Source organism: Octopus bimaculoides, chromosome 19 (assembly GCF_046866305.1).
Source record: "Octopus bimaculoides isolate indiv1 chromosome 19, ASM4686630v1, whole genome shotgun sequence".
Lineage (NCBI taxonomy): Eukaryota > Metazoa > Mollusca > Cephalopoda > Octopoda > Octopodidae > Octopus > Octopus bimaculoides.
In genome coordinates, this window is record NC_142946.1 from 37,879,578 (window position 1) to 37,892,077 (window position 12,500).

Here is a 12,500-nt window from a genome sequence, read left to right on the forward strand (position 1 = left end):
AAATCCATCAAATGAAATGATGCTGGACACAGAATTTTGTCGTCTTCTTTGCTTACGTATTCTCCCATATTTTCATTATTGGTGGTGATGTTGTTATTTTGTTGCGTTGGCGTTTTGTTGTTGATGATGCTGTTGTTGCACTTTTCGCCGACGTCATTGTTTTTATCGCAGATATTATTATTTATCATTATTATAATTGTTGTTGCTATTATTGTTGTAGCGGTTATTGTTGTTATCATTGTTATTATTATTATTATTATTATTATAATCGTTGTTGTTAGTTATTGTTGTAGCTCTTATTATTATTATTAAAACCGTTTTTATTACTGTTGTTATTGTTGTAGCTGTTATTGCTATTGTTGTTATTATTAGTCAACAGCTAATTACAATGTTATTTACATCCATTCTTCAAATTTGTTTGTTTTTGTTTAATATTCTCAGCAAAACTCCTGTTGTTTTTATTTCTCCCCTCTGTTCTTTTTAGTGTGTGTGTGTGTGTGTGTGTGTGTGTGTGTGTGTGTGTGTGTGTGTGTGTGTGTGTGTGTGTTGTGTGTGTGTTGTGTTGTGTTTTGTTGTCTTCAGTCGTTTACGAGGCTGGTGTTGGTGGTGGTGGTGTTTCAGATTAACAAAGAGTCAATAATTTATGAGACTGTTTCGCTTAGAAGATTAACAACAATATAACAGCAATAATAATAACCATGTCAACAACAACAACAACGTTTCCTTTGTAATAATAATAATAATAATAATGATAATAATAATAATAATAATAATAATAATAATAATAATAATGATAATAATAATAATAATAATAATATTGATAACAGCGACGAGAAAGTTAAAACGTATTGATTTATTGGTCTACAGTAGCAATTTAGAGATTAGTAAACTGTCAGAATGTCGTTTGTATCATCATCATCACCACCAGCATCGTCACTCCTCTCTAATACCGTGATCATCATCATCATCATCGTCGTCATCATCGTCACCATTACCACCACCACCACCATCATCTTTTTGTTGTTATCCAAATCATTTATTAAAAATACAAAAAAATAATTACTATTATTTATATTATTGTTGTCGTCATCATCATCATCATCATTATCATTATCGTCATCGTCATCGATGTCATTATTATTGTCGTTGTTGATGCAATTGTTATTTCTGGTCAGTGTGAGAGTTTTATGTTTTTTTTCTTCTTCTTCTTGCCGCTCTGTAAGTTGCAAGAAAATATAATTATGTTTAGTTTTCCTTTCAGAGATGTGTTTTTTTTTTCTTGGTTCTTTTGATCTGTTTTGTTGCAGTCCACAACTGCAAAGAATTGATCGTTTCGTTTATTCTCGTCCTATCTAAAAAAAAAACAAAAAAACTAACCTGCTCTCCGGGGAAAAAAAGAAAAATCAAATTTATTAACCATCAAAATGGAAGATATTTCGAACGGAAACTTCCACTCCGAATGCTCATTTCCGCTAATCCTGGGATAAAGAAAGAAAGATAATCAGATTCCACTCTCTCTTACTTCAAAGAGCAAGACTAATTTTGGTAAGAAATTCCTGGCTTATTTAGTTAAGCATTTCTCGGTTAATAATACATTCAGAGAAATTTTCAACAACTATAATTGTAGTTCCAACGTAAAGGCAAACATCATCAACAAATCTCTTAGGTATAACAAACCGAGATGTTCATGTCAGAAGACAGATATGCTTATCGCTTAGATGAGGGATGCAATATAAAATTAGTTGTGCATGGAGCCAAACTGACCTCCAATGAGATAGGGGGAAAAAAGAATCTAGTACAGTTGGTGGTGAATTTTCACAACTACCAAATATCCTTCAAACACTACAAAAGCAAAGTCGAAGAGAAATTAAAGCAACATTTTTACAAGCACAGAATACCGAAAAGAATAATTCCATGAAACCAGCCAGTCTCATCAGGAAAATAAGGAATGTAATGCTTGCTACTACGTCAAATAGATTGTCTTGGAAAGGTAAAAAGCTGTACATCAACGAATCAAGTAAATGTAGGCTTTGCACATTCAGTGAGGGTCCACAATTCATATAAAAAATAAAAACAGAAAGAAATAACAATCTGCAACATAAGATATGAAATATTTATTAGGTGCCCCCACCCCACACGAAGTAAAATATATTGTGAGCCAAGTGAAAATTCCATCTTCAACTGACTAATCTTTCATACACTGTCTCCTTTCTGTCTTTCACACACTGTCTCCTTTCTGTCTTTCACACACTGTCTCCTTTCTGTCTTTCATACACTGTCTCCTTTCTACATGTTTGTTAGTATCTCTTATCGGGACTATGCGTATATGGATATATGTACACGGCCCATCAGGATTATGTATATATGGATATATACATATTACATATAAATGTATATTTGTGTGTGTGCAAGCGTATGCGTGTTCATACATTCCAAAGTCATCCCGTTCTTTTACAAATATGATGTTTTTCACTCACAGAGCCTAAGCGATTTGGTTTGACTTTTAAGGTTCCTCAACCCCTTAAACAATCTCACGTTTTAACAATCTCTGCTTTTCTTTTTGTGATTTGTTGATGAAGTGAAAAAAGGGCAGAATTTTTCAATACAATCGACGAAACTTAAATATCTGTTTCATTGTCCTTAAGGAACCACTCCTAACTCTCTATAGAAATTAAGGTTTCGTAGAAAATTAACCATTCAGTATCAGTGGGAACACACACGGACACACACACCCACCTTTGCACCCACACGTCCGCACGCATACAGGCATGTATGTTTTATGTTATGTAATATCTACATATATCTTGTGTGAATGTGTGTGTGTGTTTGTACAGCTGATTTGAATTCGTTCAAAAGATTTTAGCCGTCAACATAGAAGTTGACTTCATTTTTTGAACCAATCGTGATGGGTATAAATTTATGTATATGTATATGTGTATGTGCGCGTCTCTCTCTCTCTCTCTCTGTATGTGTGTGTGGTTGTGTGTGCGTGTGCATATCTTTATGAATTTGCAATTTCATTTGTATGTATATGTACATATATATTATTATATACACACACACACATATATATATATGCATGTATACATGTATATAGTTATATATATGCATACCTGCATACATACATATATATATATATATATATACATATATATATACACACGCACATATATATATGCATGTATACATGTATATAGTTATATATACACATATGCATACCTACGCACACACACACACACACACACACACACACACACACACACACACACACACACACACACACGTCTAGCACTATTTTAGTAGCAGCTGGTATTTAAAGTCTTATGTGTTAATAGAAATGTAATCTTTAAGCATAGAAGTATTTATACACAAACATGATGCACACAAGCACACACATCTATATCAACACGCGCATGCACACACACACACACACGTATGCTTATATCTCTATATTTATGTCGTTATATCTATATTTATCCATGTATCTCCCTCTCTCTCCCTATATACATATATATATATATATATATATACACATACATACACGTGTGTGTTTGTGTGTGTATATATACACATATACATGTGTTTGTGTATATATATATACACACATACATGTGTTTGTGTATATATATATATATATATATATACATGCATACATGTTTGTGTATGTGTGTGTATGCATGCATGCAAATATATATATATATATATATATATATATATATATATATATATATATATACGTTTGTATATATATATACATACATAAGCATACAATGAGGGTGAGCAAAAGAGAAACAAAACTCTTGCCTTTCTGTAATTGCTTTGTACATACAAGAATACATACATACATGCATATTTATATACATACAACATATATGCATATATAAGCATACATGCATGCATACACACACACACACACACACACACACACACACATGCATAAACATAGATAGAAAAAACATACATACACTATGTGTATATACATGTAGAAAAGTGTGTGTAGACAAACAGCCGGATTTTAACGTGAGTTAAAGTAAACAATAATCACTCTCGTGTTTGAAAGCTATCGATGATATCATTGCAGATAAATTATGGAAAGATGATAACACATATTGGACTATCAATAAGTGTCTGTCTACAGCTGCTCTCACTTTAAAACAACACTGGAGAGATACCTGCAGTAAACGTGGTAATGAAATTACTCAACACGATGCACCGAGTGAATAATAAACTTCCTGGAATTTATCGATAAAATGTACCGCACAATCGGATATTTAGTGCCGATTATAAGGTGAGAGTTATATATGTTAAGTGGTATGAATCTTGTGGGTTCGTTCGAGGTGGGGAAAGGACAGCATGTTGTATCCTTGAGCAAGGTTTTTCATTTTATATTGCTTCTGTCAACTCCACAGAATTATAGTACCATCTTAGTTCTGCAGCAAACCTTTCTTCTTCCAACAGTGACATCTTCGGTCTTCCCTTCGTTCAAATGGTGGTGGTGGTGGTAGTGAGGAGCCATGATAATGTTTATGTCTGCCCAAGACTAAATAAAAACCCTAAAACAACAGTTTGCAAGCGACGGGAATTAAAGAATATGTTGTCCACCCACAAACTGCACATGAAGAATCTAGTTCAAATGTGTGGAGTTCTACCCTTCGTGCTTTCATGTGTAATAAAATCTACCCAACGCCCACCTATAATATACACTCACTCACACACACTAATTTTATGTGTATATGTATGTGCATAAGAATGAATTTCCATCAGTTTTTATCGATGATTATTTGAATGTTTGATCAACGGAATAATCTGCTCATTAAAGTAACCAAAAGTGGTTGAATAATATTGTAACAAAAAAATTCTATAGCAATTAGGACTGAAATTCCAATCTAAGAAAAGTTTCCGTTCTACAATATTCTTAAAGGAATGAAAAATTATCCAGCAACACAGGCTAATATGAACTTCAACCTAGTTAAACTCACCATGATAGTTCACTAACCACTACACACACATTTTTTGCTCTCCTTGTTTCTTTCTGTGTTCGTTTCTATGGAAGAGCATCGGCTCGAAACGTTAAAGACTTTTTCAATTCCCGAGTGTTATACTAATACATCTGTTTATTTTCTACACCACCTGTCTTCGTCTTTTGTTTTTTTTTGTGGATTCTCCCTATATATATCACACGCTCACGTAGTCTCACCAGTTGATCCTGTCTCTTCTCATCACCCACGAACTTCTCCACTTTACGAATTCTCTTTTGGACTCTCTACACTCCGGCTGCACCTCTCCTGCCTATGGATTTCTCTGGACTCTTCTATTAAATAAGATATGGCTTGGGTCAACTTCGGCCGAAACTCATTTAAGTATATATATATATATATATATATATATATATATATATATATATATATATAAAAGTAAATGAGTATATGCATATATACGTACAGGTATGTGCATACCGACATCCACCTGTATGTATAGGTGCATATCTGGGTACAGGACATTGCAAACAAACGTAGACGAGAACACACGAGCCACATAGAGAACATTCTACTTCATCAGCTACCCACGTTTTAACACCGGCGTTTCGACGAGCTTCGGGCAGGACGCATCGTTAAAACGGCTCGTCCCATGGATCGCAGATTAAATTTGTATACGCAAATTAAATCTAGCCATGGAGGAATGTAGTGGCGGACAAAAAACAAGACAGGAAAACAAACAGAAAAGGCTTTACGGCCAGACGAGAAAAATTATGTGTGTATGAACGCGATGAGGCACGGAACCGAGAGAGACAAAGTGGTGGCGTGCGTTACTTGGCGAAAGCCAAGGAAGGAAAGGATTATTGACCGGAAGCATGTGACCATGCCGGTGTAAAGGGAAGAGAGAGAGTGGTAGAGGGAGAAAGAGAGGGAGGAAGTAGAAGAATAGGTGAGCAACGAGAGGAAAAGAGAGAGAGAGGAAATACGAGGGGGAAAAGGAGATACGTAGTAGTAACAGAGGAAGAACAAGAGAGGTAAGGCGAGATACGTAGTAGTACAGAGGAAGAACGTGGGGGGGGGGAGAAAGGAAAGAGAAAGAGATAGAGTAGCGTCGGAGGATAAGTTTACGAAAACTACTTACAATTTTTGTGAGACGCTGCGTTCAATCATGTAAAAACAAAAGTAAATGAGTATATGCATATATACGTACAGGTATGTGCATACCGACATCCACCTGTATGTATAGGTGCATATCTGGGTACAGGACATTGCAAACAAACGTAGACGAGAACACACGAGCCACATAGAGAACATTCATATATATACATATATATATATATATTACATTAAAAATGAACTTTAATCTAGCTTGCTTGCAATGTTACACAGCCAAACTGGCGCATAATGGAAAGATACTACGAATTAAGATCCCCTGAAGTGTGAATACAGACGGAATGAGCTTCACGTAAATCGGATATTGGCGGTTTGGGAGGATAAATACCCAAAACGGTGTATAATGGGAAAATACTCCGAAAATAACTTAACCCTGAAAGGGAAGAAACTCTAACCTTTTGATTAGACACACTATGATGAACAAAAGTCTTATTGACTGGCCAACAAAAAAGTACGAGTTGCTTTTTTACAATAAATGTTTCTATTTTCGCTTTCGTTAAACAGTATTTTAATAATTTACAAATATTTTTAAAGTGAATCTAATTTCAAAACTGTAAGTTGTTTGTACAGAAAGTATTTATATTTCGTCTTTCTTTAAACATACAATATTTTAATCTTTTTAAAAATTATTTTCAAGTGAATACCATTGCAAAAAATTTTTTCGGCACATTCAAAAAATATTTCAAAGGTAAATATTTTGTAACAGACCCGTTCATAAACATTATGGCTACATGAAACTCAAAACTCATATCAGGGTAAGTCACTGTAAACATTATTATAAAGTTTAAAATAAAAATTATTCCCCCAAAAAAGCCATCTCTATTCATGCTTTCGAATATATATAATACTGTATCAAGAACCTTCTGTTATTTTACTACATACACACACACATATATACATATCATAAATATTAAATAATATATGTATATGGGTACAAGACATCACCAACGGTGCAAGTAACACGAAATACGTAAACAAACGAAAGCACAACTTTAAAACACATTTACCCAATGTACAACCGTATCGATAAATATATTCCATAAGTAAATTACAACCAACTCATAAATACATAACTAAAAAGCAACAACTCTTTTAAGTCATACAAAAATTATAATCCTTACCGTCTTCCGTAGTGTAATAGCAGCAAGACTTCCGTCCGTCTTCCTCCAAAAACCATCCTTTTTTTAAAAATTTGTTTTTTTTTTCGACACAAATACCCCCTTTTCGGCTACGGGGAATACGAATCTGCGCAAAAATTGGTATTTTTAAATTACCACCCCACTTTCCTTCTTTCTTTTTTCAGAATTTTTTTTTTTTTTTCTAAATATGCGGAAAAATACGGAGATTATGATTTGGACAAAAATTTCAAAACATTTCTGTAGTTGGGATTAGGGTTTTAGGGTTGGGGAAAAAAGTCAAAACTGAAGAATCTGGGGGATGGGGGGATTTTAACAATGCCGATTTTTGGCAATTTTCCGGAACCTCCGTATCCGAATATGGTGGGGTCTTTGACAAAAAAAAAAAAAAATAAATAAAATAAATTTTGGAGAAAATGATAGGGGGAGGGGACGGGCGGAAATCTTTCTATAAAAGCTTAATAACCACATTATTTCAATCAATCAATTTATAGGCAGCGTTGAACACTAACCTTACTAAAACTACAAGAGACATTTAAACCAATGCACATTGTATCGGTATTAACAGTAAACTCCAATAACTAAATTATACGCTAAATTGGGGTCCATCTTTAAGTCCAATAAATAATAATCCTCCCGGTCCTCTAGAGATAGTACTCTACTGAAAGTTCAAACCTAATAACATTTTTTCCAAAACAAAACACAGTTGAAATTAATTTAACTAATATTTTTATGATTGAAATACATTATTTCATAATTCAAAAGTTAATTATAAAACACTACAAACTCATTAATATATCACCACTACAAGCTATAATATACACTTAAATTTCATTAAATAGGAACTAATTAAAGTACTTGTAATGAACTCATGTTATAAATCTCGCTATGTTTAAAGCTAATAAAACTGTTTAAAAGAAAATAAAACTGTTTAAAAGAAAATAAAACTGTTTAAAAGAGAATAAAACCACAAGTATTGAAACTACTAGCATTAAAACACTTACATGTTTAACTAAACGCCGATTGCTCACCAAGAATTTAAAGAACCTTTAAATATTGATGGCGTAGTGCGCAATTACCACTTTCTCAATTGTCTCAATACCAATGACGTAGTAAGCAAATAACTCGAATCGTAAACCTTCAAATATATTTGCATACACTCACATATTCTAGACTACCCGTGACCCGCTGGGTCACCAACAATTCAAGGTACCCGAAATCCGTGATCCAGTTTACTCGAAACAGAGTAACTCACTGTAAACATTATTATTAATATTAAAATAAAAAAATTATCTCCTCAAAAAATCTACCTCTACTCATTCTTTCAAATATATATATATATATATATATATATATATATATATATATACTCAGATATGTTTCGACCAAAGATTGGTCCAGGCCAAGTCTAATTTAATAGCACCACCTGATAGGATTATTTAAATCCTTTTAAAATCAAGTTTTGTGGTATCATGGTCCATTCAAGTAGTGAGTTCTTGTTGAGTGAGTTGTATTCAGGTATGGGTGGTTTATCTAGTATACCTTGAAGAAATTTGTCCAGACTCCGTTTAAAGGTGATGGGATCCTTTTCCTCTTTGATCAGTTTTGGGACAATGTTAAACAGGGCAGGGCCTGTTGAGGAAAAGAGATTATATCGCAGTGTATCTATGTGTCGTGATCCTGATTTAGGCAAGGGACTATGGCCCATGGTCCCAGCCTTGGATGAACCTTGAAGCTAATGTTCAGTTCGTTTGGGCAATGCTGGCAGTATATTCTCCACATCGTGCAAATGATGTACCGCTCGCGGCGGCGCTGGAGAGAGTAGAGTTTCAAGGCTTTAATGCGGTCCCAGTAATCGAGATCAGTCATGCCCTTAATTCGTTTAGCGAATGCCCTCTGGGGTGATTCAATTTTCGAGATGTTTTGTTTTGTATGGGGAGACCACAAGAGGTAGCAGTATTCGAGGTGCGGCCGTACAAAGGAGGAGAAAAGTGGAATGAGGACACCCTGTTTCTCTGAACCGGAAGGTTCTTAAGATCCAGGAGCTCATCCAACGAGCTAAATCGACCTTATTGTTGATGTGGGCACTCCAACTGAGATTGTTATCAACAAGTACTCTTAAGTCTCTGATTTTATTAGATGCTGTGAGCGGTTCCCTTGAAGGAAGAGAGTATGGCTGTTTTAGTATAGTCTTTCTCCCAAAATGCATCAGCTCAAATTTTCCCTCGTTTAGTTTCATTTTGTTTTTGTCTTCCCATTGACTCACAGCATATAGATCAGATTGGAGTTGGGTTCGGTGTTCTTCTTCATTGATGATTTACCGAAGCTTAGTGTCATCAGCAAATATTTTCACTTTACCGTGTTTTACAATGCTGGAAAGGTCGTTTATGTAGATTATAAAGAGGAGCAAGCCCAAGACAGTCCCCTGAGGGACACCACTGGTGACTTTTGCTAGGCTTGAGTGGACTCCATCGACCACAACTTCTTGTGTTCTATTCGCCAAGAAATACTCAAAGAAGTGTAGAAGTTTTCCACGGATTCCAACATTTGCCAATTTTGAGAGCAAGTTATTATGGTCAATCCTGTCGAACGCTTTACTGCAGACAAGATATATGACATCAGAGTTCGAACCTGGTCCCTAGGCTTTAAGTATATCCTCAATGTGGCGTAAGAGCTTTGTTAGACAGTCCCTGCCACAACGAAAACCATGCTGGTTTGCATTTAGGAGTTTCTGGATCTCCAGGAAGCCAGCTATCTTTGATCATGCCACTCATTCAAACACTTTAATGATGTGGGAGGTGAGTGAGATTGGGCGATAGTTGACTTCGAAGGATGTTTTCCTGTTTGAAAACCGTGATGACAGACTGGGATAGGAGCTGTTTCGGTAAATAACCTGAGTGTACACACACACACACACACACACACACACACACACACACACACACACACACACACACATACATACATACATATATATATATGCATATAAAATTTATTAATGAGGGTAGAAATTGATATTAATCAATTAGAACCAGTGGTCTAGCATATTAAAAAAATCCGAAGATTAAAATTATATTACATACAAAAATAAGTGGAATGACCAGCAAAAGTGGACGCCTATATGCTAGAAATAGATGCCGAATCATCTAACCACGAAAAAAATATATGTTCTCAGTAAAAATTTAGCGACACAACAGACTGTAAAAGGGCAAGACAAATGAAAAAATACTAAATAAAAAAACGATTAACCTACGTACCATGGTTTCACCTGTTAAAATTTACATAAGTAAATATCTGCAGGATCGTCAGCGTAGTCTGTCGGTTTGAAATATAATTTCCAGAACTAGACACAAGACGTCCACCCGAAAGGGAGCACGTGTAGAGTTCTACATATTACATTCAGTGTATCCTTTTAAATGTCTTCAATCTGGCGCGCTAAGCCCGGAAATAATTTTAATTTATCGGTTTGAGAACATTATTATATTAAATTTATTAATGAGGGTAGAAATTGATATTAATCAATTAGAACCAGTGGTCTAGCATATTAAAAAAATCTTGCCCTTTTACAGTCTGTTGTGTCGCTAAAGTTTTACTGAGAACATATAATTTTTTCGTGGTTAGATGATTCGGCATCTATTTCTAGCATATAGGAGTCCACTTTTGCTGGTCATTCCTCTTATTTTTGTATGTAATATAATTTTAATCTTCGGATTTTTTTAATATGCTAGACCACTGGTTCTAATTGATTAATATCAATTTCTATCCTCATTAATAAATTTTATATAATAATGTTCTCAAACCGATAAATTAGCTGCAAAAATTTATTAACTGCAGAATTATTTCCGGACTTAGCGCGCCAGATTGAAAGCATTTGAAAGGATACACTGAATGTAATTTGTAGAACTCTACACGTGCTCCCTTTCGGGTGGACGTCTTGTGTCTAGTTCTGGAAATTATATTGCAAATCGACAGACTACGCTGACGATCCTGCAGATATTTACTTATGTAAATTATAACAGGTGAAACCATGGTACGTAGGTTAATCGTTTTTTTATTTAGTATTTTTTCATTTGTCTTGCCCTTTTACAGTCTGTTGTGAAGCTAAATTTTTACTGAGAACATTTTTTTTCTTGGTTAGATGATTCGGCATCTATTTCTAGCATATAGGAGTCCACTTTTGCTGGTCATTCCTCTTATTTTTGTATATGCATATATATATATATATATATATATATATGTATAGACGTCAACACACACGCACAACCTTAAACACCCCTCCACACATACAATATGGCTGAGGGAAACATCTGACTAGATCGCTCGACAAATACCTACACATATTTGCACCTGCTCACTTTCCTGCGCGTACACACGCAGATGCATCTCTCTCTCTCTCTCTCTCTCTCTGTATATGTCTGTGTGCGCGTACACACACACATACACATGTATATATTTGCGTGTGTGTGTGCGTGCGCGTGTGTATAAGTGTGTGTGTGTGTGTATATATATATATATATATATATATATATATATATACATGCATGTATGTATGTATGTATACACTCACATATACGTATATGCGTGCATGCATATACGCATGTGTCTGTCTTTCACTTATTTCAACGTTAAAGTGCACAGGTAATTTAGCTTTTAAAATCCCCGTAAAAAAAACCTTTTCAGTCGCGACAGCTGCCACATCATCCAATAATTACTGCGACAACAACAACAACAACAACACCAAAAAAGAACTTCTACTACTACTACTACTACTACTACTACCACTGCTGCTGCTGCTACTAGTACTACTACTACGGCGACGACGCAAAGAGCCAAGAATGACGACTCGATGTGGTCTCCATTTGTGAGTGTAATTGCTGCTACTCCACCATTCTTAACACACCTGTGTCATCTTTGAACACAAATGAAATATCAATTAATTCCTTTCTAGGCACAAGGCCAGCAATGTCGGGAGGATGACGGACGTCGATTACATCCACCTCAGCGCTCAACTGGTACTTATCTCATCGACCCCAAAAGCACGAAAGACAAAGTCGACTTCGACGGAATTTGAACTCAGAACGTAAAGACGGACGAAATGTCGCTAAGCACTTTGTCCGGTGTGCTAATGATTCTGCCTTTAAAAATTTCAATTAATCAAAAACCTCTTTTAGGATCTCTGCATTAAATTTGTTAATCTGCACTTTATTATATGTGC

The 12,500-nt window shown here is 35.1% G+C and overlaps 1 protein-coding gene across 7 annotated transcripts in view; it reads right to left on the minus strand.

The window, feature by feature from the left end:
* LOC106867251 (uncharacterized) overlaps positions 1–12,500 on the minus strand; it is a 422,507-nt gene that overhangs the window by 192,728 nt on the left and 217,279 nt on the right. For 3 of the 7 annotated variants that reach the window (XM_052974911.2, XM_052974907.2, XM_052974913.2), the window contains exons 1-2: positions 8,290–8,399; positions 7,271–7,394 (exon numbers count right to left, since the gene is read on the minus strand). The exons of 1 other annotated variant lie outside the window; for it this stretch is intronic. In XM_052974911.2, coding sequence (XP_052830871.1) covers positions 7,271–7,326 — 56 coding nt within the window. In that variant the 5' untranslated portion in view covers positions 7,327–7,394; positions 8,290–8,399. Of the gene's footprint in view, positions 1–7,270; positions 7,395–8,289; positions 8,401–12,500 lie in introns of those variants that run through there. 3 more of the 7 variants (XM_052974912.2, XM_052974910.2, XM_052974908.2) reach the window with 2 other exon arrangements.